Source organism: Podarcis vaucheri (assembly GCF_965113315.1).
Source record: "Podarcis vaucheri genome assembly, chromosome: 8".
NCBI classification, from domain to species: Eukaryota; Metazoa; Chordata; class Lepidosauria; order Squamata; family Lacertidae; genus Podarcis; species Podarcis vaucheri.
Window position 1 is genome coordinate 58,085,910 of NC_138766.1, and position 26,639 is coordinate 58,112,548.

General features: G+C 43.5%; 1 protein-coding gene across 1 annotated transcript in view; it reads left to right on the plus strand.

Moving 5' to 3' along the window:
* Positions 1-21,339, plus strand: part of CLVS1 (clavesin 1) — a 72,038-nt gene extending 50,699 nt beyond the window's left edge. Inside the window, exons 5-6 of the mRNA XM_082233961.1 lie at positions 1,521-1,756; positions 20,036-21,339. Coding sequence (XP_082090087.1) covers positions 1,521-1,756; positions 20,036-20,123 — 324 coding nt within the window. The 3' untranslated portion in view covers positions 20,124-21,339. The remainder of the gene's footprint in view (positions 1-1,520; positions 1,757-20,035) is intronic.
* The last annotated feature ends 5,300 nt before the right edge of the window (positions 21,340-26,639 follow it).

Below are 26,639 nucleotides of genomic sequence, written 5' to 3' on the forward strand. Positions count from 1 at the left end.
TTATAAGATGAGCAATAACAGACCGCTAAAGAATATTGATAAGGGGCTCAAAGCAAGTTATGGCATTTGAATGTACCAGTCTCCCTTAGATGCATTTAAATGCATCTCCTGCAGACATTATTGTCATCATCATCATCATCATCCTCAATTAAAATTTCTATTCCATCCATCCATCTTAAATGTGCTTTCCCAATGTTTTTAGTGCCCCCCTCCCCTTGGAATTCTATTGAAGGATATAAATGTGAGTGGCATGCACAAGCCCCAAGTGTCATCTCAGATCTGCATTTGTGTGTCTGTGTGTTTTCATTGCAGTGTGTTTCTGAGTTGCTCTGTGCACTTTCTACTTTGATCTATTTTCGAGTTCTCAACAGATCTGTATAAAACAAAATCCTGTGCTTCTCCACTTAGTACAACGGGGAACCTAAAAACGACTACAGGTTTTTTAGCCTTTTGGCCAAAGTAAATGAAATTTATAGGCACAGGAGTCCCTCCAGAGTGGGTTTTAACAAAAAACAACAACCAAGAGCTCTTTCAATTTTGGGCAGCCCCACTTCTTGCAAAGCCTTGGAGCTAGAGAAACACAGAGATATATGGGAAACATTGATTGTTGAAAAGGATAGAAACAGAGTGACAGACATGAAGCTTTTGTGAGAATCCCAATCTGACTCAGCGGGGAGCTGGAATAATTGACATTATGCTTCAACTCAGGGGGGAGACCCTCAAATCCCCCCTGTTCCCCTTGCTATGTTCATGCAGAGCAGATGCACACCCTTAATAAGTATCCATGATAAATAATAAAATAAATGAATGCCCCATCAGCATGTTGAAACAGAAAAGGCTTGCCTTTTTTTTAATCAAAAGAGCTAGCAAGGTGTGCTTTATGATCTCAGCAGCCAGAAAGCCCATGCCATAGTGTTGGGGGCAATGGCTGTGTGAAGACCACACATCAGCAGGCAGCAGTTTTCATAGCCTTCGAAACAGAATTTTCATCAGACATTCTCCTTCCCATCTTAAGACATGAAGGGATTTATCCTATGCGAAGCCCTATGCTCTGATAAAGTTCATAGGAAGTGAAAACCTTCAGATATCAAAACCAGTAGCTTTGAATAACCTAGAAAATTACCGCCAAAAGCCAACACAGTTGCTGCTCATCACCTTATTTTTGCTGTGTTAGTGTCTACAACAGACCTGCAGCAAAATGTTGGAGTATGGATCGCTCCGTTTGTAGCTGATTGACTGCCATTGTAGCTGACTGACCCTGCCATTCCTCCCTCAACATAGCCGGGTTTTCCATTTCTGCTACTCTATCAATCACTCAGCATTCCATGAACATGTAGCATGCTCCAAACTCACAGCTTTGGACTTTCCACTCCCACCTCAAAGATTCCCTCCCCCTAATATTTTTTGTACTTCGGCAAACCTTGAAAAAGTTTAAATATTAAGAATCCTTAATATTTTAACAGCCATGAAAAACTGAGAGCCAATGAACTGTGTTCTTGTCTGTTTTTCTTTTTTCAAAGATCTTTCTTCATGGTAACAATCTGAATAGCCTTCACCAGCTTATACACCCTGACTGCTTGCCCTCAGAGTTTGGAGGGACACTTCCTCCTTATGACATGGGCACTTGGGCTCGGACTTTACTTGGTCCAGACTACAATGATGAAAACGAATACACGCACACTTCCTACAACACCATGCATGTGAAGCACTCATCGTCCAACTTGGAGAGAGAATGCTCACCCAAACTCATGAAAAGGTAAGGTTCAGCCTCGGAGCACATATTTAGAGGAAATGAAAAATTATCTGCTTTAAAACAGGAAAAGGAAATAATGCCAAACTGGAAATGCAAGGATTGCTTTGCCTTCAAGAGAGGATAATGACAATGGAAGAACAGCATCTATATACAAAGGATGAGGAACTTGTGGTTAGACTCCAACTCCCATCAGCCCCAGCCAGCATGCCTAATGACCAGGGGTGATGGGAACCGGTGGCCAACAATATCTAGAGGCACAGGATCCCTATAAATAATAATAGCAGTTACTGGCCTGATGAAGATGAGCAAGTTGAAAGGAAAGATGTCTCACCAGTGTATGAAATGAAAATATTTCATAGTAAAATGCTCTTTCATGAGGCAGTAACAGGATTATGGCTGTTCTGGGCCTCATTAATGATCGTTGATTTTGGCACATCCTGTCACACTTGTTCAGCAAAATGGAAAAAGAATAACCTGTGCAAAGAAAAGAGCAAAATATGGGGCCGGTTTGCATGTAACATTACCAAGTTATGGTTTGCCATGAACAAGCAAGTGTGCTGATGCCTGGAGAGAAAATTGTGGCTCCTTTACCCCGCCCCCACATCCTACTGCTGCCTTGCTACCTTATACTAAGCATTACAAGTGAGCCCAGGCATGCAGTTTGTCTCATCCAACACATGAACTGCAACCAAGGTTTTTTCTTGGTTTATCGCTAATGGTTTGTTTGAGAAGACAAACCAGAGCCTGGGTCATACATCATGGTAAGTCATAGTTTGGGTTACCCTTAGAAACAAATGAGGCCAAGGACGCATTGTGGGGAAAATGTCATGTCAAATTTGGCTATTTTTCAAGAACTGAGGCCAGCTGATCCAGTGGCTGCCATCCCCACTTTGTCGTCTCTTTTCACAGGTCTGGAAAACAGTTCACACAAACTAATGAGCTTATGAAAGGTAAAGTTGACTAAATCTATATACTGGTCCATGCAGACTCACAAACACAATCTTGAGTAGATTTAGGTTGCAATCTTATGCACATTTACATGGAAGGAAGCTAGCCTGAACTCAGTGAGAATTACTTTTGAGTAAATATTGCACTCTATGGGGTATTTTTTTACCTGTAACCATAAATACATATGAATATTATTGAAAAATCTGTAGTTGAGTAACAACCCAATACACATTATTTACACATATTTTATGTTGCCTGTATTGTGTGGTTGCTCTCCTCCCCCCACCCCTTCATAATAAACACAGGTCTGGTATTATAGCTGTATAGTTGGTGATACAGAATAGACATGGCTGCAGTTTGGTATGTAGTTTTAAGCACATACCAAATCATGTACTGTGGTTTGTCTCTGATAGAAAATGTAAATGGAGTGGGATTCCAATCACAGAATTAGAGATGTAGGACACTGGGAGTTTGGCCCAATAGGATAAGTTTGTTACGAGAAGACAAAATGCATTCTAAAGGAATGGGAAAATGTGCTCTGCATTTCTATTCTGTCTCAAGGAGATATGCTTTGCAGCTCGAGAAATGGATGTAAGTTACTATGGCGACACCATTTCCCTCTGTGTATGCCACACATATGGAAAATGCAAGGGAAGCTAGTCACACTAGAAAGCTGAAAACAGCAAGATGAACATTATTATTATTATTATTATTAGTCATTTTCCCCACAGAAAGGTGAGCTCAAAGCAACCTACAAAAACAAACATCAAAAACAAGTATAGAAGCATGAGTAAAAACAACTTTAAAGGCTCCTGTATGAGTCTGGGTAGCTCAGTTGGCTAAAGCATGGTGCCGATAACGCCAAGGTTGCAGGTTCAATCTCCCTATGGGACAGCTGCATTTCCCTGCATTGCAGGTGGGTGGGACTAGATGAGTGGTTCCAACCTTTTTTTGGCCATGCCCCACCCAAGCATTTCTAAAATCCTGATCCCCTCTCCCCCCTGTGACATATAATTCTTATTATTCAAAAAGTGAACTACTATTCACATGGAGGAAGCCTAAAAGGCCGTTAACTTGGTCTAAACAAGCTTGAATTGCCCCCCTTAAAATCAATTTCCCCCTTTGTGGGAACCACGGGACTAGATCAGGCATAGGCAAACTCGGCCCTCCAGATGTTTTGGGACTACAACTCCCATCATTCCTAGCTAACAGGACCAGTGGTCAGGGATGATGGGAATTGTAGTCTCAAAACATCTGGAGGGCCGAGTTTGCCTATGCCTCGACTAGATGATCCCCAGGGTCCCTTCCAACTCTGCAATTCTATGATTCTATGTATAAAAGAGCAGAAGCAAGTCTAAGGCAGCTCTCTCACGATCGACGAAAGCCTTGTGCTGTCAACTCTGAATTGGCAGCGGCTCTCCAGGGTTTCAGGCAGGCAGTCTTCCCCAGCCCTACCTAGAAATGTTGAGGACTGAAGTGGTGATCCAGCTCTTTGCTACCGCACGGACAGGCACACCTTTTATCGACTCAGACCATTGCTCCATTTCGTCTTACACTGGCTGGCAGCAGCTCTTCAGGATTTCTCTCCCAGCCCTGCCTGGAGTTGCTGGGGGTTGAAGACGGGACCTTGTGCATCCAAAGCAGATGCTTTGCCCCTGAGCTACAGTCCCTCCTCTCCACCTGGTGGAGGTGACAGGGCTTGAATACTGAAAAGCAACAAACCCAGAATGCTACTGAAACCAAAAAGGCTTTGCGTGTTATCAATAAGTAAATCAATAGCGGCTTGTTGGAAGGAAACATTTTCCCTTATTATTTTCTGCAGCAGGAATGAATCATTGGAAGATAATAGCCTAGAGGAGCCGGTATAATGGGCAAAGAATTAGAGGGAAATGTGCAGATGGGAGGTGAGGCCCCAGTGAATAGATCTTTTGCAGTGTGGCTGGATTGATTGGTTACAGTGCACCAATTTGAAAGGCACAAAGCTCAGCTCAAGGGGGAAAGCTCAGCAGGATAGTCATGGGTTTCCCCCACCCACACATGGATTTCAGCAAATAAGGTTGTTAATAACGCAAAGGAAGAATAAAAGACGAGAAGTAAAAGACTGGGAATGAGAGCATGTGGGTTGCTTTCATTGTGTTGTCTCCCCCCCCCCATACAGCCTAATATTAAAGTGGAGTTGGGATTGTTTCATGTTTGAATAGATCTTTTTATAAGCTTTCACAGGTAAGAAAAAAAATGTGGCTCATAGTTCAAGACTACAGCTGACAGGTTAAATCAGAGCCTTAAGGCACCTTCATGTTTCCTATAGGAGTGCACTGGAAGGGGAATGTGGGTGTGATGGCTGAGTCTGTACAGATGTATATATAGAAAGATGGAGATAAAGATAGATGGTGTGTGTGTTGCAGAATATTTGGTGTGAAATGCTCCCTGCCCCCGAAACACATCTGCAGAGCAGATGCCATCATCATGGCTTTACCAGAGACGGAGGACAGGCCTGGGAGCCAAATGCCTCATCCAGGCCTCTCCATCTGCCTCTCAGAAATCTCCCCAGGAAACACCCCTCACTGGGCCTTGCTTCACACCCCTGTCTGTGAAGTATTTTTGACTGACTGGATTGTGTCCTTGAACTCCAATAATGCTGCTTGCTTATTTGGGTGAAGGGTTGAGAGGGGTATGTAGTAGAATAGCGTGCAGAGGGCAGAGGAGCAGCAGCCCCAGGCACAAAATTCTGAGGGGGTGCAACCAGGTGCCTCCATGACAGACATGCTCATCTAGGCTACATTGCTGAGCTCCTGCTGCCTTCTGGATCTGTGGGGAGGCAAGCCGTGACCTGACTGGGCCCTTGGAGCTCCTTCTACTCATGGCTGGCAAAAAACACCCACACGCCCAGCCTCAGGGCTGGCCAAGCCGGGAGGGATAGCCACCAAGCCGAGAAGGCATATGGCCACCACCGCCATCAGTGGCAGCATTGGTAGCCATGTGTCTCACAGGCTCTGTGTGCCCCCCCCCCCGGTGTGCACCTCTACCCCAGCTGCCCTGTTCTCCAGGGAACGTAATACTTGCCCTGCTCCGGACACCAGCAACCCATGCTATGCCCACTGGGGGTATGTGAGTGTTTTTAGAAAATAACCTACAGTACAAAGGTAAAATTTGTATATACTGTTCTGCCCCTTTTTACCTGTGGCCTCAGCCACCCCTGGCATGCTGACCTATGTGTACTTTTGCCTGCAGCCGCATTTCCTTAGCCTCCAAAATACCAATCCTGTGTTCCATTCTGAGGATCAAATGGAACAGAGAGCTAACACGTTGCTGCTTCTGGATCACATACACCCCATAATTGTGGTTTACATTGTTAAAAATAGTGAAGAAAGAGAGAGCCTAAAGGATATATTTGGTCTAAATATAGAGGAAGAGATTCCAAAGAATCAGGAGCAGTTTTAGATGTTTCGTTAAGACATACAAATGATTGGCCAGGATTACAAAATGGCAACCCAGGTCTGGCCCTACCATTAGATAGTGTGAGGAAGCTACCTGAGGCAGCTGATTTTGAAAAGGTAGCAAACTGTCAGTCATTTGGCCTGCTGCCAAGGAGACGACATGACACTCATGGGATTTTCATTCTCAGGTGCCAAAAGCACTCAACTGACCCTGGGTGAAACGCACTTTGAAATAAGTGGGGAAATGCACTATTTTCCTCGTTGCCATAGGCAGGAAAATGTTTTGGATTTGCCCGGGGCATCTGTGAACTGGCTGTACAAGAGGGGGAGGTGTCTTGCTGCTGCTGAAATGAGTTTCACCATTACAGGGAAACTGTTTCCTTTGATTTATAGTGGACCAACAAATCACACGCGGCCCGAGCCCTCTTCAAGTATTTGTTTGGAACCTCAGGGTTCCAAACCTATCACTTGTGGGATGCAAGAGACTCCCTTTTTTAAACAGTCCCCTTCTGCAAGATGAAGAGTGATTCAAATAGGGTTGGAGCTCCATTCAAATAGGGGTGGAGCTCAGGGCTTCTATCCAATGCAGTTCCAAGTAACTTTCCTGTAAGGATTTACGCTGGTGCAATGGGACTTCCCCAACTCTCCTCCCCTGCATGTCGCTAGCCCTCCCCAAATCTGCTCCAGAAGGATGCAGGGGCCTAGAATTGTTATGGGGATGCAGAACGGGGTAAAATCCTGTTATGCAAGTGTAATAATAATAATAATAATAATAAATTTTATTTATATCCCGCCCTCCCCAGCCGAAGCCGGGCTCAGGGCGGCTAACAACAATAAAACAGTACAAAGGTACAACATAAACAACATTCTAAAATCATTCATTATAAAAATTAATTAATTCAAGCCACTAGCAACCATTGGGCCAGAGCTCTGCGAAGATTGCCGAGGGAGGGAGTCAGGCTGTGCCCTGGCCAAAGGCCTGGTGGAACAGCTCTGTCTTGCAGGCCCTGCGGAAGGATGTCAAGTCCCGCAGGGCCCTGGTCTCTTGTGACAGAGTGTTCCACCAGATCGGAGCCACAGCCGAAAAGGCCCTGGCTCTAGTTGAGGCCAGCCTAACTTCTCTGTGGCCTGGGACCTTCAAGATGTTTTTATTTGAAGACCGTAGGTTTCTCTGTGGGGCATACCAGGAGAGGCGGTCCCGTAGGTACGAGGGTCCTAGGCCATATAGGGCTTTAAAGGTTAAAACCAGCACCTTAAACCTGATCCTGTACTCCACCGGGAGCCAGTGCAGCTGGTATAGCACCGGGTGAATGTGATCTCGCAGCGAAGACCTCGTAAGGAGTCTCGCTGCAGCATTCTGCACCCGCTGGAGTTTCTGGGTCAGTCTCAAGGGCAGCCCCACGTAGAGCGAGTTACAATAATCCAGTCTGGAGGTGACCGTCGCGTGGATCACAGTGGCTAGGTCAGGGCGAGAGAGGTAAGGAGCCAACTGCTTAGCTTGGCGGAGATGGAAAAATGCCGCCTTTGTTATAGCTGCAATCTGCGCCTCCATGGAAAGGGAGGTGTCGAAGATTACACCCAAACTCTTAACGGACGGTGCTGGCACTAATTGCGCCCCCGCAAGAGATGGGAGTTGCCCCCCCAATCCCATATCGCCCCGTCCCAGCCACAGGACCTCTGTCTTCGAAGGATTTAGCTTCAACCGGCTCCCACGTAACCATCCAGCCACAGCTTCCAAACATCTGGTCAGTGTGTCTGGGGCCGAGTCAGGATGGCCATCCATCAACAGATAGAGTTGGGTGTCATCGGCATACTGATGACAACCCAGCCCAAAACTCCGAACAAGCTGGGCGAGGGGGCGCATAAAGATGTTGAAAAGCATCGGGGAGAGTATCGCGCCCTGAGGTACTCCACACACCAAGGAGTGGCGCGATGACAATTCCCCCCCAAGCGCCACCCTCTGTCCCCGACCAGAGAGAAACGAGCGCAGCCATTGAAGGACTGTGCCCTGGATCCCCACGTCGGTAAGGCGGTGGTCCAAAAGTTCGTGATCGACCATGTCGAAAGCTGCTGATAGATCTAAAAGAATCAGCAGCCCTGACCCGCCTCGATCCAGCTGTCTACGAAGGTCATCTGTTAGGGCGACCAGAGCCGTCTCGGTCCCATGACCAGCGCGGAAGCCAGACTGGAATGGATCCAGAGCCAATGTTTCATCCAGAAACCCACCAAGCTGTTCAGCAACCGCTCTCTCAATCACCTTACCCAGGAACGGAAGATTCGAAACCGGGCGGTAATTGGATAGATCTAAAGGATCTAATGATGTTTTCTTTAAGAGCGGGCGCACCACTGCCTCCTTCAGTTCCCCTGGGAATGTCCCCGTGCCAAGGGACAAATTGATGATATTCCCCAGGAGGGCCCGCACCTCGTCTGGACACGCTCTAATCAGCCAAGACGGGCACGGGTCGAGAGAACAAGTGGTGGGCTTTCCAGCTCGGAGGAGTCTGTCCACATCGGCTGGGGATATCTGGTCGAAGTGGTCCAATACTGGACCCGAGGACAGTCGAGGGGCCTCCAGTTCCTTTATTGTATCCAAATTGGCAGGGAGGTCGGACTTCCGGTGTGAGCGCGGCTCCCGTTGCAGGCGAGGGTTTTTTCCGGCGAGAAAGCCCTAGCTATTTTGGCCGAAAAGGGGGGTTCTTAGGGCGCAAAGACCCCCCAATAAACCTCTGGAGGGTGTCTAGAGGTCTAGGTTCCCGGCGGTATCAAAGCCGCTCGTCCGGTTCGCCAGGTAACCCCTGAAAGGAGGCGAAGAGAGCGACGGAACGAGCAGCGGACAATCGGGCAGCCATTGCAGCGGCTAACTAGCGAAGCTCCGAGCCTGCAGAGAATAGCGCTTCGCCCTCGACACGAAGAAAGCCGGATTTGCTATCAAGAAACTTGAGAGTTAGTGATAAATAACAAGAAAGCTCCCGGCTAAAATAAGAGAAGAATTCCGAGTTCAGCGGCTGGTCTGACATCATTGAAAAAGACGCAGCATTGTCGGCAGAGCCAAAAGAGAAAGTAAGTTGCCGCTAGCGGTTACTGTTTCTGTTTCCCCCGAAACTTTTTGGACTTGAGTTTAACTAAGTAAAAAAGTAACTTTCGGTAAAGAAAGAGGAGAAAAGAAGAAATTAAAGGGGGAACAGAGAAGCTTCGTGAGTAAAAGAGACCCAGTAACAACTGCAATTGAGGTTACAGGAGAATAGAGAGGATTATTGGTCAAACCTCTGTGAAGAAGCTATTAAGTCAGAAAGAAACTCCGGCGCCATATTAACTGGAGGATTAGAAGGATTTCCGACGCCATTCCAGATCACTCTAAAGCATCGTTAAATAAAAAGGGAACTATTTGGAGGCCCCCCAGACCCCCCCTTGCTTGAAACTCTGCCAAGGAATGTTCAATCAATGTGAACTGAATTTAAAAACAAACTAAGATGAACAGCTAGAAAAAAGGCAATACGGAAGATTATTTAAAGACTCCCCTTCCCCAAGGTGGACGAACCACTCTTTTTGTGATCTAGGTCGAAGGAACTACCCTCTTGGTTTGGCTTGGTTTAAGCTAAACACTAATTTGGAAAAACAGGTGGAGGTGTCTTAGGTTCGGTGAAATACTTAGGTGACAACTACGCAAGTAATATAATACTACGCAAGTGAGACACCTCCCCTACCATTGAACTACAATCTTGGGACTAGTATTAATATTAATACCAATTCAAAAACTATTTTGGAAGATTTAAACTGACCCACTCCCTAAACTTAGATATTGTCTTTGGGACTATTCAGCAATATAAAGCACAGTTCTACCTGTCTAACGTTTCGGTGGGATTTAGCCCGAATAGGGGCAAGAAGAGTACCTTGACCAGTTTGAACTGGATTAGCCCAGACAGGGGCAAGAAGAACGAGGATCAATAACTACCCCCTCCCATATGGGTAGGGGAAGCGACAATATCTAGGACATTGAGAAGAAAGCTTAAGGAAACTGCGTCTTTGTAATTTTGTTCTTTTTCTTGCTATTCCTTTTCCCCTTCCCCTTATATAGGAGATATTTTGGGGGTTTAATTTAATAGCGTTTGAGAGTATTTAATAGCAACGCAAACACAAAATTACAAGTGTATACACAGTATATATTGGATATTGAGGCACAGAGAAATATGTCGCATACACAGAAAAAAGGGACAGAAGGGGGGACACCAACAGACAGGAGAGCCTCAAAGCAGGAAACGGAATTTAGAACAGAAATATTGAGGATGTTTGCAGAAATAAAACAAAGTGAAAAGAATTTGGAGACAAAGTTAGAACAGGTAGACAATAAAATAGGGAAAATGGATAAAAAGATTGAGGAGACAGTTAGTGAACTGAAAGGACAGATTAAGGAGGTTTCTAGGAGAGTGGATGAGGGATTTAAGAAGACAAAGCAGGAAATGAAAGAGATGAAGCGAGAAGAGGAGAAGATGAGAAATGAGATTGCAGACTTAAATAAAATACAAGAGGAAATAAAAGACTCTATCGCAATGAATGAACTGAAACAGAGAGAAGTTAATTTAAGGTTGAGACAAGTACCGGAAATGCAAAATGAGAATATAAGGGAAAGACTAATAAAGGAAATGGCGCAGTGGATGGAGGTATCGGAAGAAGAACTGGCAAAGACAATACACAATGCATACAGAATTAAAATCAGATCAAGTAGGGTAAAGAAATTTCCAGGTGATTGTTTAATTACCTTTAAAGACAGAGAGATGAGAAACTTGATTTTGCAAAGGAACAGAGAGAAGAGACTCTATATTGATGGGAATTATATAATTATATTCAAAGATATTCCAATAAGGTTGTTGAAACGAAGAGAAGCCTACAAGCCACTGGTACAATTACTCAAGAAAAACAAGATTGATTTCAGATGGGAATTTCCGGAAGGTGTCTCATTCTTCTATAAAGGAGTAAAAAGAAGATTGCTAAGTCCTGAGGAAATTGGAAAATTCACAAGAAGATATAAAGAACTACAACAAGGGGAGGAAGAGAGCAGAGGAGCAGAAGGAGGAACAAGAAGGAGGGAAGAATTTGAATTAGGCGAAGAAGAAGAGCAGACCGAAAGAGAGTCGGAAGAGGAGGGAGAAGAAGAAGAAGGAGAGGAGACAGAAAAGTTTTAAGTTTAAATCTCTAAATCCAGATAGTGGTAAGGAGAATGACGCTAAAACTATGGAACTGGAACATCAATGGAATGAACGATAAGAAGAAACGGAACCGAATCGGACATATTCTAAAGAAAAAGAACCTGGACATCATATGCCTTCAAGAAACGCACGTGGCCAAAAAACATAGGAAAATCCTGATTAATAAAAGGTTTGGGAATGAATTTATATCTTCGGATAAAAAGAAAAAAAGAGGCGTTGTCCTATATATTAAAAATAAAATTGAATCCCGTCAATTATTTAAAGATGAAGAAGGAAGAATAATAGCGGTCCAAATTAAATGGCAAGGCGAAGAATTAATAATTATCGGAATTTATGCTCCAAATGGGAATAAGACAGAATTCTTTAGACTACTGGAAGAAAAACTATTTGAACACTTGGATAAAAAAATTATAATAATGGGAGACATGAACGGGGTGGTTTCAATAGAAATGGACAGATTAAGGAAAGTAAAGAGTACAGAAGGGAAGTTGCCTAAGACTTTTTTTACGATGATTAAGAACTGTAACCTAATTGACATTTGGAGATTCAGGCACCCTCTAGAAAAACAATTTACGTACCACTCGGAACCAAACCAATCAATGTCAAGAATAGACCAAATATGGGTGTCGAGTGAACTTATACCAAGAATCCAAAACATTGAAATACAGGCTAAAGTTATCTCAGACCACAATCCGATTAAGATGGAGTTAAAAGGATTTGAAGAGCGAACTTTCAGATGGAGACTGAACGATAACTTATGGGCCGACCAAAAATTTGCTGAAAAAATACAGAAAAAACTGGTAGAATATTTTCAGGATAACTTAGATAAAGGGACAAAATTGAGTACTGTATGGGACGCAAGCAAGGCAGTGGTGAGGGGCCTATGTATCCAACAAAATGCATGGAAAAGAAAAAATAAAGAAAAAAATACAAGAGAGATTTTGAGACAGATTACGGATAACGAACAAAAGCTGATTAAAAAGCCCAATAATGAGAAGATAAAGCAGGAAATAAAGGCTCTACAAACTCAATTTGCTATGTTAATAAACAAAGAGGTCGAATGGAATATAAAAATGTTAAGACAAAAAAATTTCGAATTTGCAAATAAATCTGGAAAATGGCTTGCCTGGCAGGTAAAAAGAAGAAAAGAACAAAAACTGATTAACAAAATTGAACTAAATGGAGAAGAAATTACCGACCCGAAAGAAATTAGGAAAGGGTTTGTGGACTACTATAAACAACTATACAGGAAATGTGAAAGGAACAACAAAGAAAAAATAGAAAGATATCTGGAAGGGAAGATGTTGAGGAAGATTCCGATAGATCAAAAAGAACAATTAAATGCCTCAATATGTAGAGAAGAGGTAGAAGAAGTGATAAAAGAACTAAAAAGAGGGAAGGCACCGGGCCCTGATGGGTTTACATCAAGTTATTACAAAGAAATGAAAGATACGCTGATAGCCCCGCTGATTGAAGTAATGAACAACATATTAAAAGAAAGGGATATTCCAGATACATGGAAAGAGGCATTTATTACAATAATTCCAAAACAAGATTCGGACCCAACACAAATTAAGAACTACAGACCCATTTCTTTATTAAACACAGATTATAAGATCTTTGCTGGTGTCTTAGCTAAAAGAATAAAAAAGATATTATCAAAAATCATACACAAAGACCAAGCTGGGTTTTTGCCGGGAAGACAAATAAGTGACAACACAAGAAATATAGTTAACATCATCGAATTTCTATCCAGTAGGTGTGATAAACCAGCATGTTTAATTTTTGTAGACGCGGAGAAAGCGTTCGATAATGTGGTCTGGGATTTTATGATGAAAAACTTAGAGGTTATGGAGGTGGGCCAGGAATTTTTGAATGGCATAAGGGCAATCTACACAGAACAAAGAGCAAGATTGATAGTCAATAATGTTATATCTGATGATATTAGAATAGCTAAGGGAACAAGACAGGGGTGCCCGCTTTCGCCACTGCTATTTATAGTAATTCTGGAAACCCTATTAAATGCAATAAGACAAAACAAACAAATTAAAGGGGTGACATTAGGTGCTAATGAATATAAAGTCAAAGCTTATGCAGACGATGTGGTCCTGACGGTGGAAGAACCGATAGAAAGTATAAAGGAGATCTTGGACGAGATGGGGAAATTCGGTAATATAGCAGGGTTTAAATTAAATAAAGGGAAAACAAAAATGATTGCTAAGAATTTGGATCAGGATAAGATTGAATTACTGCAGCAAAGAACAGGGATTGAGGTAGTTAGAAAGGTTAAGTACTTGGGAATATGGCTCTCTGGAAAGAATATTGATTTATATCAAAACAACTACACCCCAGTTTGGAATAGAATAAAAAAAGACATGGAGACCTGGGCCAGAATGAAATTATCATTCTGGGGACGAATATCAATGGTTAAGATGATGGTGCTCCCTAAGTTGTTATTTTTATTTCAAACTATACCCATTATAAAAGGTACAAAAGATTTCAGAGATTGGCAAAAGAGGATTTCAAGATACGTCTGGGAAGGGAAGAAGCCCAGAATTAAATTTAAATTATTGACAGAAATAAAAGAAAGAGGTGGCTTCTCCCTACCGGACATGAGACTGTATTACGAGGCAGCATGTTTGTGCTGGTTGAAAGAGTGGGTAAAGTTGGAAAATAAAGAACTTCTAGATTTGGAAGGATATAATAACAGATTCGGGTGGCACGCGTACCTATGGTGCGACAAAAAGAAGATCCACAAGGGGTTTGGTGATCATGTTTTCAGAGGCGCGTTAATAGAGGTCTGGGATAGATATAAAAATATACTAGAACCAAAAACCCCCCACTGGCTATCCCCGTTAGAGATAATGGGGGTAAAGAAAATCAATATGAGAGGAAAGTGGGGAAAATACGAAGAAATGGTGACCAACGAAGGAGGAAAGTGGAAAATAAAATCATACGACCAAGTCAAAGGTTTTACATACGATTGGCTGCACTATTTTCAGATTAATGAAATGTTTAAAAAAGAGGTGAAGGAAAGGGGTTATGAGGAAAAAGAATCTAGATACCAAAAAGAGATAATAAATAATGAACATAAAAATCTGTCAAAAATGTATAAAATACTACTGGAATGGAATACAAAGGACGAAGAAGTGAAATCAGTGATGGTTCAGTGGGCGAGGGACTTTGGATACAGTATCCAATTGGAAGACTGGGTTAGATTATGGAAGGCGAATATAAAATTCACGGCGTGTACCCTACTGAAAGAAAACATGATGAAGATGCTTTACAGGTGGTATATGACACCAGTGAAGCTGGCAAAGATGTATAAGGTAGACAATAAATGTTGGAAGTGTAGACAGAAAGAAGGGACATTCTACCATCAATGGTGGGAATGTAAAAAAATTAAAAGTTTTTGGGAGGAGATTTACAACGAAATGAAAAAGATGCTGAGATACACCTTTGCTAAAAAACCAGAAACCTTCCTACTGGGTATTGTAAGAAAGGATATTGAAAAGAAAGATCGCAAGCTTTTCCAGTATGCGGTAACGGCTGCTAGAATTGTATTAGCTCAGAGATGGAAGCAGGAGGAAATCCCAACTGTGGAAGAGTGGAGAGAAAAATTGACAGAATATGTAGAACTTGACAGGTTAACAGGGAAAATTAGATATACTAAAGACCAAAAGTTTATTCAAGACTGGGGGAAATTTGTGGGTTATCTGGAAAATAACTGTGATGTAAATACAACGCTAGTGGGTTTTAAAGAGGCACTGTAAAGATTTAATAAGTATTGTCTATTAGAAATAATGAATGAAGGGAGGAAAAATGGCAATATGTAAGAATGGAATGTGTAAGAAAGGATAACTACGAACGATTGTCAGTAACGCTGAAGGAAGTCAAAAATGGATAAGAATGTTGTAACATGGATAAAATGTATAATTGGTTGGAAACCAATAAAATTTTAAAATGCAAAAAAAAAAAAAACAAAAAAAAACAAAAAAAAAACAAATTGGCAGGGAGGTCATGGCGGAGCGACAAGACCTTCTCCGCAAAAAAGCTCGCAAATGCCTCACAGCCGTGTGTCAATTTGTTATTTAAATTTGGCTGTCCCTCAAGGGACGTTAAAGACCTGATTATGCTAAATAATTGCGCTGGGCGAGAGCTAGCGGATGCAATGGAGGCCGAGAAGTATGACTTCTTAGCAGCCTTCACCGCCATCTCGTAGGTTTTCATAAAAGCCCTATAAGATGTTCTTGAGGCTCCGTCACGGGCACCCCGCCATACTCGCTCTAGCCGTCTGAGGTCCCGCTTCATTTTCCGAAGCTCCTCGGTAAACCAGGGAGCCCGGTTTCTGCGGGGTCGCAGAGGGCGCTTAGGTGCGATCTCATCGATGGCTGCCTGGAGCTGGGCATTCCAGCCCTCAACAAGCTCAGTCAATGAGTCGCCAGGGGGAGCAAGGTCCCGCAAGGCTTGGCGGAATCTCTCGGGGTCCATCAGCCTCTGCGGGCGAGCCCAAATTGGCTCGCCACCTAAGCAGGGTGGGGGTGGAAAGTCAATCCTGGCTTTCAGAGCGTAGTGATCAGACCATGGCACCTTCGTCGGAGGAGACATGATCACATCTATACCGACGCCAAAGATCAAATCGAGCGTGTGGCCTGCTTGATGTGTGGGGCCCGAAACAAACTGGGAGAGCCCTAGTGTCGCCATGGAAGACACCAGGTCCAGAGCCTGTGAGGAGGGAGTGGCATCGGCATGGATGTTGAAGTCCCCCAATACCAATAGGTTAGGGAACTCCAAGGCCCAGCCGGCCACCGCCTCCAGCAGGCCTGACAGGGTGGCTGCTGGTGCGCTAGGTGGCCGGTACACCAGCCAGACAGCCAAGCTCTCCTCGGAGCCCCACACTAGGCCAACACATTCAATGCCGGGGATCGATGGCGATGGTAGAGCCCTGAAAGGACAATCTTCCCGGATTAATAATGCCACCCCTCCCCCCCGGCCCACAGTCCGCGACTGGTGGAGGACAGAGAAACCCGGGGGCGCCATCTCTCGTAAGGTAACTGTTGCCCCTTCGCGCACCCAGGTCTCCGTCACACAAGCCAGGTCGACCCCCTGCGAGATAAAGAAATCTCGCAGGGTGGCGGTTTTATTGCCTATAGACCTGGCATTGCACAGCACCAGTGACGGAGGTGAGTAATCCTTGCTCACCCTACCCTCGTCCCTCGGGATGGGGCGCAGATTGGAAAGGGTACGAGCGTATCCATATCTCGATCCCCTTCGCCTGTAACATCTGCCCCCACCGCCATACCTCCCTCGCCCCTCCACGGTAGCAATCCCAGGCCTCATAGTGGCCTCCATTGATGGCAATTAATATTATTCTTTCGCAGCCTAGAACAATAAAACCTTAAAACAGTAAAAACAAAAAACAAAAACAACCCAGAAAACAATACAACAATACAAACAAAAACTGCTAAAATTACAAATTCATCAAAATCTAACAAATTCCCCAGCCCACCCAAACATCCATCCCACCCCATATATAGAATCGAAAAGGAAAGGAAATATTAAAAAACAAAAACAAAACAAAACATGTTAAAAAGGGCTCTGCACTCCTCCGGGTCCTCCTGGGCAGTAGCAGCATCAATGGCAACAACCATCCTTGTGAGGCCCCACCCTGGGCCAGATAGTAAGTGGCAGGAGCAGTCCTTGTGAGGCCTGTCAGGCCCTCCCTAGGCCAGGTGGTAAGTGGCAAGAAGGAGCAGGGCCCTCAGGCACTCACGCAGGAGAGTCTTCCTGGGCAGCAGAGCAGTCCTTGTGAGGCCCCAGGCCCCGCCCCAAGCCAGATGGTAAGTGGCAAGAGCAGGGCCCTCAGGCACTCACCACAGGGGAGTCTTCCTGGGCAGCAGAGCAGTCCTTGTGAGTCCCCAGGCCCCGCCCCAAGCCAGATGGTAAGTGGCAAGAAGGAGCAGGGCCCTCAGGCACTCACGCAGGAGAGTCTTCCTGGGCAGCAGAGCAGTCCTTGTGAGGCCCCAGGCCCCGCCCCAAGCCAGATGGTAAGTGGCAAGAAGGAGCAGGGCCCTCAGGCACTCACCACAGGGGAGTCTTCCTGGGCAGCAGAGCAGTCCTTGTGAGTCCCCAGGCCCCGCCCCAAGCCAGATGGTAAGTGGCAAGAAGGAGCAGGGCCCTCAGGCACTCACGCAGGAGAGTCTTCCTGGGCAGCAGAGCAGTCCTTGTGAGGCCCCAGGCCCCGCCCCAAGCCAGATGGTAAGTGGCAAGAGCAGGGCCCTCAGGCACTCACCACAGGGGAGTCTTCCTGGGCAGCAGAGCAGTCCTTGTGAGGCCCCAGGCCCCGCCCCAAGCCAGATGGTAAGTGGCAAGAGCAGGGCCCTCAGGCACTCACCACAGGGGAGTCTTCCTGGGCAGCAGAGCAGTCCTTGTGAGGCCCCAGGCCCCGCCCCAAGCCAGATGGTAAGCGGCAAGAGCAGGGCCCTCAGGCACTCACCACAGGGGAGTCTTCCTGGGCAGCAGAGCAGTCCTTGTGAGGCCCCAGGCCCCGCCCCAAGCCAGATGGTAAGCGGCAAGAGCAGGGCCCTCAGGCACTCACCACAGGGGAGTCTTCCTGGGCAGCAGAGCAGTCCTTGTGAGGCCCCAGGCCCCGCCCCAAGCCAGATGGTAAGCGGCAAGAGCAGGGCCCTCAGGCACTCACCACAGGGGAGTCTTCCTGGGCAGCAGAGCAGTCCTTGTGAGGCCCCAGGCCCCGCCCCAAGCCAGATGGTAAGCGGCAAGAGCAGGGCCCTCAGGCACTCACCACAGGGGAGTCTTCCTGATACAGGGTGATGGAGGATTATGAAGGGATGGGGGTGTAAATCCTTGTATGTCAAGACAGCTAGTTAGCTCTGCAATGGATGCAAGCCCAGTTCTCCTGTCCAACCATCATGTTTTTACTGGAATGCCGCTAACTCAGGTTTAAGCCTGATACTTTTATAAACCAGCTAAAGGTGCCCTCAGTTCATGGCGTATGGTACAAGCTTACTTTGAGAGACAGAACCTTCCAGAATGAAAAAAAAAAAAGCTTTTTATTTTCTCTCACTGAAGCATATACTTGCCCTTGGAAAGAAACCGCCAGCTAGAACTCAATTCCGAATACTAATCTCTTTTAGATTAGGGGTTTCAGGAAGAGAGAACACTGTTCCCATTAGTGTTCTGATTAGCTGTTCTATTTTTACACTGCAGTGTTGCTGAAGGAACTGCTGGTGATTTTTATGAGGAACATAATTTGTACTTTCTAAATCCAGCTAATGCTTAGATGGCATCCAGTCTGAATGAATCACTAACTAATATTAACTCAAAGGCATGTTCCAAATCCCACAGTGAAGCTGGAACATGGTGCTCAGCTCCTGCGACAGACGATACCTGAAATCTAAAGGGCTGCATTTAAAATATTACTCTTCCGTAACGTTCATCCATCAATTCTTTTGTTCTTTGGTGACTCAGGCTGCTTCAAATGCTTTAGATATTGAATGGGATGAGGGTAGCAGACGGTGCATTTGCGCTCCAATGTTTCCTTTCTCAAAAATTCACAAACCATGTCTTTGAACTCCTCCTGGATTTGAGAGAAATTTAAACACAGTTTGGAGATTCTGGAGGATGAGGGGGGAGGGGGGAAATCAGTACTGCATTAAATCTTTAAAGCCCTAAATAACTTGGGGCTAGGTTACCTAAAGGATAGCATCTTCCTGTATGTACCTGCCCAGACCTAAAGATCTTTGCTGGAAGATATTCTCAGGTTTTTTTCATCTGGCGAGGTTTGATGGGTGAGGCACTAGGGAGGGGCCTTTTCAGAGTTGTTGCTCCAATTACGGAATGTCCTCCCCAGAGGGGCTTGCCTGGTGCTTGAGTTAAGGACTTTCACTCAAAGTCCTTTTTAGTGCCACTTGCCATTTAGAACCATGTTATAGTGTATTTTAGTACCTGGGAGAAATTATTTTTAGCTGAGCTTTAAATCCTGTTATAGAATTATTTCATGCTGCTGCTGCTGGAGGAATTGTATTGATTTTAGTGCTTTCACATTTTTTGATATTTCAAAATCGATATTATTGTTTTAAATTTTGTGTGAACTGACCAGAATATGTTGCTAATGGGCAGTCAACAACTGTCTAAAATAAACAAATAAATCCAGTGCTGCACATGTGGGCACCAGCTTGTATGTTTAAAGCCGGGATTGGAAACTGGATCTGACAAGTGGGTCGGATCCTTGTTTCCAGTCCCTGCAGGTCAATTTTAACAGGTGGGCAGGAACACCCACCTGTCATACCCCCAAAGTAAGAGTCCACTTCATCTTAAAATAGCATATTAACTCAGAGGCTTAGTGTTAATTGGAACATCACTACCTGACATCAGGTAAACTACCAGGAACCTACCAATTTTGCCTATGACCTCCTCCAGTCTGACTCCCACCAATGTGCTGATAGAAATCAGCACTTTGCAAATGTTGGAATTTGCAAAATAATTTCACAATCATCAACACAAAGCCCACTACCTTTTTTATACCAAGCCAGATGTTTTTGGAAATGTTAATGGCCTTGAGATTATATTGAGAAAGTCAATAAAATACTAAGACTCGGTACATTCTTGGAAAGACAAATGGCAGCTGAAGCCTTAAAGCCTAAGCAATGCTAACCGCTGTTCTTTGTTTTCAGGTCTCAGTCCGTGGTGGAATCTGGAACGTTGAAACACGAGGATCAGCATGAGAATGAGAACACCCAGCCACTGCTGGCTCTGGACTGAGTCTGAATTCACCGCAAAGCGCACAACTGCACCATCAGACTTCAATGGTACAAGATACCCATGAAGACAGGTTTAATACACATTAACACACATTCAGCTTGAAACAAGGCTCTCGGTCTTTGCAGAGCAAGTAAATGATCATCACCAGCCATCTGTATGTGTGGCCAAAGCCAATGGGGAGATGCCCTGCAGCCCAAGTTTTAAGCTAATGAGCCTGATTGCAAAGCAGAGCCCCCCCTTTGTAATTTTATGGTTTATGATATTAACAATGGTTGAAATGTTAGGGATGACTTTGTATGTTCATGCACTCAAAGATACATCAGTTGAGGTTTTCCCATACTGTTTAAGCAGGGATATTCTCCAGTTTTATTAAAATGAAATTTAGATGCAGTACACACACAAATATATATATATACATTTCAAGTAAAGGTGTCTTGAGTTTAAATATTGCAGCAACAGGCATAATTTAGTTTGCAGCATGGAGAGAACACCTTGAAACCCGTAAGTCCTTACAAAGCTGCCTCCTCTGCGTTTTATCTACACACAACACACATACACGCACACACTAAGCAATCACCAGCAGAAAATTGTTCAACTCTGCAATATGTGATCTCATCACCTCAGCTATTTGCAGGGGTCACTTATTACAGTCCCCTGGAAAATAAATTCTTAACTTTTAAAAGTCCTTATAAACCTGTCAGCTCAATGTAATGACTGGAGTTGGAAACAGACACAGGCAATTTGAAAAGCAATTATTTAATTTTAACAGTGTGGGATCCACCCCCCCCAAGGCAACTACGTACAGTATGTGGGGTAGATATGTTGGTTGGGGGGGGGGGAGGAGGTGTCTGAGCTCAATGAGAATACTTACTGGTGATTAATGTTCCACTCCAGGTCCTTTCATTTAGGTCATTCCGGCAAATGAAAGCTCAGCAGAGCTGTTTAACCATCTTTTCTCCAGCAATCAGTTAAAGGTGTAGCCAGAGGGCCTGGCTGACTGCAGATATACGCTATGCTTATAATGGAAAGGGAAAACTTGGAATGAATTATTCAATGTGCCTCCATTAGAAGGAACCATGGAAGAACAGAAAAACATAGAACTGAAATGCCAAAGATCATTTTGCTATTCCCGTCTTTGCTCTACTTGCAAAAGCAAATCCCATTCTTGCATCGAAAATAGTAAAGGGGGGGGACTCCACTATATATATATATATATATATATATATATATATATATATATATATATATATATATGCTTTCGTAGATTTTCACGGGTACAGGAATGCAGGTTTTGGTGTCTTCGGGTGTCTTCCTGTGTAAGAGTCGGGGTGTCTGTGCGACGTTTCGACAAGGTCTCACTCGTCATCTTCAGGCTGGTGCTTTCGGCTTCTTGTTACTGGAACAGAGCAGATATATATATATATCTGTGGCTTTATTTCCTCAAAGAGCTGGAAACATGTTTGTTGACATTTTGCAATAGTATGTAACAGCCAGTTAGCAATCCTTAGCCAAACAGTACATTTATGCCATATGCCCTGAAGGATTTGCTCGCTATCTCAAGGATGGCCAAGTAACTCTAAAGTCAAGGATGGGGAACCTGTGACCTTCTAGATGTCATTAGACTCCAAGTCCCAGAAGCCTCAGTCACCATAGCTAATAGCCAAGGATGATGGGAACTGGAGTACAACAACATCTGGAGGGCCACATCCTTCATCCCTGCCTTCGGTGAAGCTGAGAAACAATTGCAGTCATTTAGTAGAAGTCACATGTAATGAATAAAGCCATGATATGTTACTGGCATAATGTTTCATTGTTAGGGATATCATTCAGAAACTGTTTTATCTATTGTGTAGAGCTAAGATGCTTGTACAGAGTTGCAGCAGATATAATTTAGTTGCAGATTCTATTGCTCCAGAGGGCCAAATAAAAAAATGAACTTGGTATCTTTTGTAAAATCAAAGTTCTATCAAATCAGTAATTATCAAGTCAGCCTTTTATTGTTTCTCAGTGAAATACAGGGTCTCCACCTTTATTACAGGTTTACTTTGGACTGTTGCTTCTGCTGGTAAAGTCCAGATTGTTTACTAATCCTTTGTCACAGGGGCCAACATAAAAAAGCTGTTTATTATTCATAACAGAAAAACTGAGCTTTTACCACTGTATCTGTTTTCAGAAAAGTTTGCTGTACTTAACTCTCACTCTTACCACCATGGACTTTGTACCCTCTGGAAATGATGACCAAATGCATTGTAAATTTTGGGGAAGGTTGCAACAAGTATTAAAATCTTAGCTAAAGATCCATGTAATTTATTTTTATAGCCCAAGAGTATTAAAAGAAGCATTATGGAATAGCATCCATGGGTACCCAAACAAGCAATTTCAACTCAGATAATAAACCTTAAAATGGAAAAATAAATAAGTAGACCTTTGTGTGGATTGTAAATGTACCCAAAAGGCCAGGACAGAACATAACAGGAAGTTTTTTTGCAACTGCCAAGGTTAGCATAAGGATAGTGCTTAAAAGGTTATTTCTGGCAGTGTTAGTTGGACATGTGGCTTTTGAAAGTGCTTCTTCCATTAGCAGCATGATGCAGAACTAGGAAGCGTACAATGGTAACAAGGAAAGGTCAAGGTTGACTCATGTATACACTGTATATTTGTGTGTTCTGCAGGGCTTTATTTGGTGTTTTTTTAGTATAGTGCCAAAACCTCTCCTCCAAAATTTCAAATGTTTTTCCCCCCCATGAAAGCTTTCATTTTCCTGCCTCACTGACAGCATGTTGGATAATTTCAGCTGGAGGTGAACTTGCACAGTGCTCATTGTACAATGGCAGTAGTGGCATGCAGTGATTATTTCATAGGAGAAGACTTAGGGCCAGAGGTGCCAGCTTGCGAGGACAATGGGGGGACTGACGCTGTGCTCGTGATGTCGGAACGTCCTGACATCGTGCGCATGAGCATCGCACCTCCCTCCCTAAACTGGGCAGAAGTTTCCCGGGCTTTGGGAAGGAGGTGCCAGGCTTTAATAATTTAATACTCTAATTTACCAGGAGCATTTAGGGGACTAGTCTAGTCCCCCTAGTCCACTGACTGCACACCACTGAATGGCAGATGGCAGTGGGGGAGGTCCCCCCTCCATTAAAACATTTCACCTGTGTTCCTCAGCCTCCTTGGCTGCCAGTGTTTCCTGATTTGAAAAAAGGCCCATAGGAGAAGTTACCGCATGGCACCTTCCCCTGAAGTTTAAATGAAGTACAGGAAGCTTGAGAGGGTAGCTGCCAAGCACCTGAGATGGGAGTACTTGCTGGTTTTGTTTTTAAGTAAATTCCTTATTTTTGCTATATTATTATTAAGCACAAACTTAGCACACTGATTTCTTTCAAAGCAAAAATAATTCTTAAAAACAACAACTCCTCATGAGGTTTTCAGGAAGTGTGGGCCCCTTGCAAGTCTGTACAGTGCAGACCTGTAGAAAGATGACATGTAGAATGAAACAAATGACTCAGAAAACCTCCTGCTACTTCAAAAGTAAATAAGTGTGAGAACACCCCCCCACCAACTCTACCCATGAGAATTTAAACAGAATTTCCTCTCTCCTTTGATAATTTTTTTTTAATGCAGTTCCTTTTCTCACTGGTGAGGAATGGTAGAAAAAACACAGAAGAAGGCCAACACAACATTTGTTTTTATGTAAGCTTCATTTATTCCAGCAGCAACAGCAATTTTTGCCATCAATGCAAAAATTAGAAACTTTCAGGGCTGAAGCTACTAACATATATAAAAAAAATCCACACTGCCACAAAGAAGGCACTTGTTTAATGCACAATATACCACAGCACGTAATGGGCAACCATTAGCTTGTAGGTGCACATTTAGAGTAGATTGCTATATTCCATTTGCCTTCCACGTGCAGTAATTGTTTTCAGGCAAAACTGAGATAAGGTAACACTGAACAATGCTGAGCTAATGAGGGCTACAGAAAAATGTAGCCTGTGGTTTCCCAGATGGAACAACGCATACTTGTTCACACTTTCATTTTAGGCCTTCCACCTGCACTTAGGAAAGAAAAGGCAGCTATTTATAAACATTATACATAGGAATCTTTCCATTCAATGAAACAAATGACAACAACAGGGCCCTGGATTCAATCTGTACAAAATACTGACCATTCTATTTGAAAATATTACTCCGTCAAGGCCGTGGCAAATATTTATTTTCATGTCATCAGTTTAGGTAACATCTCAGAACTTCGGCTTCTATAATTTCAAAAGTATAGCACTATAAAACCCAGCACATGTATACATTGGCACGTTTCTGCTCATGAAATTAAAACTGTAATGTATATTTTGGTCAGAGAGTGTGAACTGTCTTGTTGTTGGTCGTAATTGTAAAAAGTCTAACCAAAGCTGCTTTGGTGCTGATCCTGTGCACCGCACTTCACTAATTCAAAGGCAAAACTGAGAAGTGAATATGAAAGGGAGGTCAGCCCCCACTTCCCCCCCTCAGGTGGATTGAAACAACAATGTGGGTGTCACTTCATGTGACGATACCTGTATCCAAACTGAATGCTTCTACTACATACGCCACTGTACAATAAGAAACTGACCGCACTTGAGAATAGAAATGCCATAACAATAGACTGGAAGCAAATTGGTTCCAAATGTGATCCTCCTCACAACCTGCACAGTCCCTTAATAAGAAAATGTGCTTCCCATTTAAGTGAAATTCTTTTTGCTGTATTGGAAAGGGCCACCAAACCTTTATTATGAGGAAGACACAGACATATCAGAGCTGGGTTATAAGTACTGTTCAGCAGAAACTGAGCAAGGCAAATGCATATTGTGCCTTCTCACTTGAAAGACAAAGGCCGAACTCAATAAAATGAAGAGCGGCTCCATAAGGCATCATCTCTGCAAAATTAACATGGATTGCCATTATTACAAAAGAAATTTACAAAAGGAAAGTGGTTCATAAAGAAAATGGTATCCATATACGATACAAAAATACTATGATCTTTTAAAAAATACAATACCAAATCATCCACTCACATTATCTACAGCTCACACTATCAGTTCATTCACTTAAATCTAAATTCATTTCTACACATTCTAGTATGACAAATTTCCAAGATGCTTGCGAGTATCTGGTTATGAGTGTCCTTAGAAGGATATAGAAGCACTGATGTGAGATGCAATTCACCAAGTACTGTAGCTGCACAACTTTCCTTCATGTGAACAGAAATTGCATACTCACAGTGTCTGAAAATCTGTGTCCTTTATGTTTACACACAAGCATTAGTAGTTATGTGACTAGTACACCAAGTGTGTGCTTAGCAGTGGTAAACATAATGCTGGCATAACAAATATTAGCATAGGTCTTATTTTGATATATGGCACAGGATATTCTTTGGCTGACAAAAGAATAGGAATCTGTACTTGCAGCATGAATACAGAGCTATCAGATCAGTGCCTTATAAAGCACAGAATAGGATGCTTTAAAGTCCATGCCCAGGTTACTTCATACATACAAATTCAGGTTTCTTTCTTTTTCAATGAGACCAGCACTTCCAAACATAAAATGTAGACCTCAACAGGGAAGGCCTCAAGCATCCTTCAAATGGCTGGAAGGGAGCGCCGCTGTTGCGATGTTAACTCTGGATGCCAAACATCCACAATGAATATCAGGCGATAAGCATCAGCATCCTGCCACACTTCATGTTCAAAAGAGTCATCAAAGATAAGGATTTTCCCTTCTTCCCAGAACCTGAAAGACAGAGAAGCCATCCTTTATTTGCTGCCTCAAGAACCACATCTCCATTCTAGATGAAAACCATGCACAGATGACCAAACTACCCTGGAGCTAGTAGCTTTACTCTGGAATAGCTTGATATTAGCTCTTCCATACAAAAATGAGAATTGCACTACTCCATAAAGGCAGATGTATGATATAAAATATGTGGTAGAATGCACATCCACATTGATCCAGAATCTGTAACAGATTCTCTACACTGTGTTTACCTATTGTTTGATTGGGTTAGATTCTAACTTAAGGCTCTTCACAAAATCTCCCCTTTCTTCTGCTGTGCCCCTCACAAATCTGCCCCTGTCTTTCAAGCTAACCTACTACACAGGGGTTTGGGTAGGATGAAATGGAGATAGTGTCATATATGCTGAGAAAAGGTAGGGTGCAAATGTAATATATTCAGCAACCAAGTTCGGTAAGTCTGAAGAACTGTTCATCTGTTTAAGCATCATAGTGAAAAACATTGAGAGGAAAGATCAATATCAAGGAAAAAGAAAACAAGTATGGTAATTTTCCAAAGCAAATCTAGTCTAATAAAGCAATATGTACAAATTAATTCTTAGAAGAGCAAATGAACACACAAGACTCACTTTGTCTCACTTTTATGAAACCATCTTACTAGCAAAACCCGAAGCAGAAGTTAATAAACTTATAATCCACCAATGAATAATTTTCCTTTTCTACGATGAGGGTCACATGTCCTCAAAGGTAATC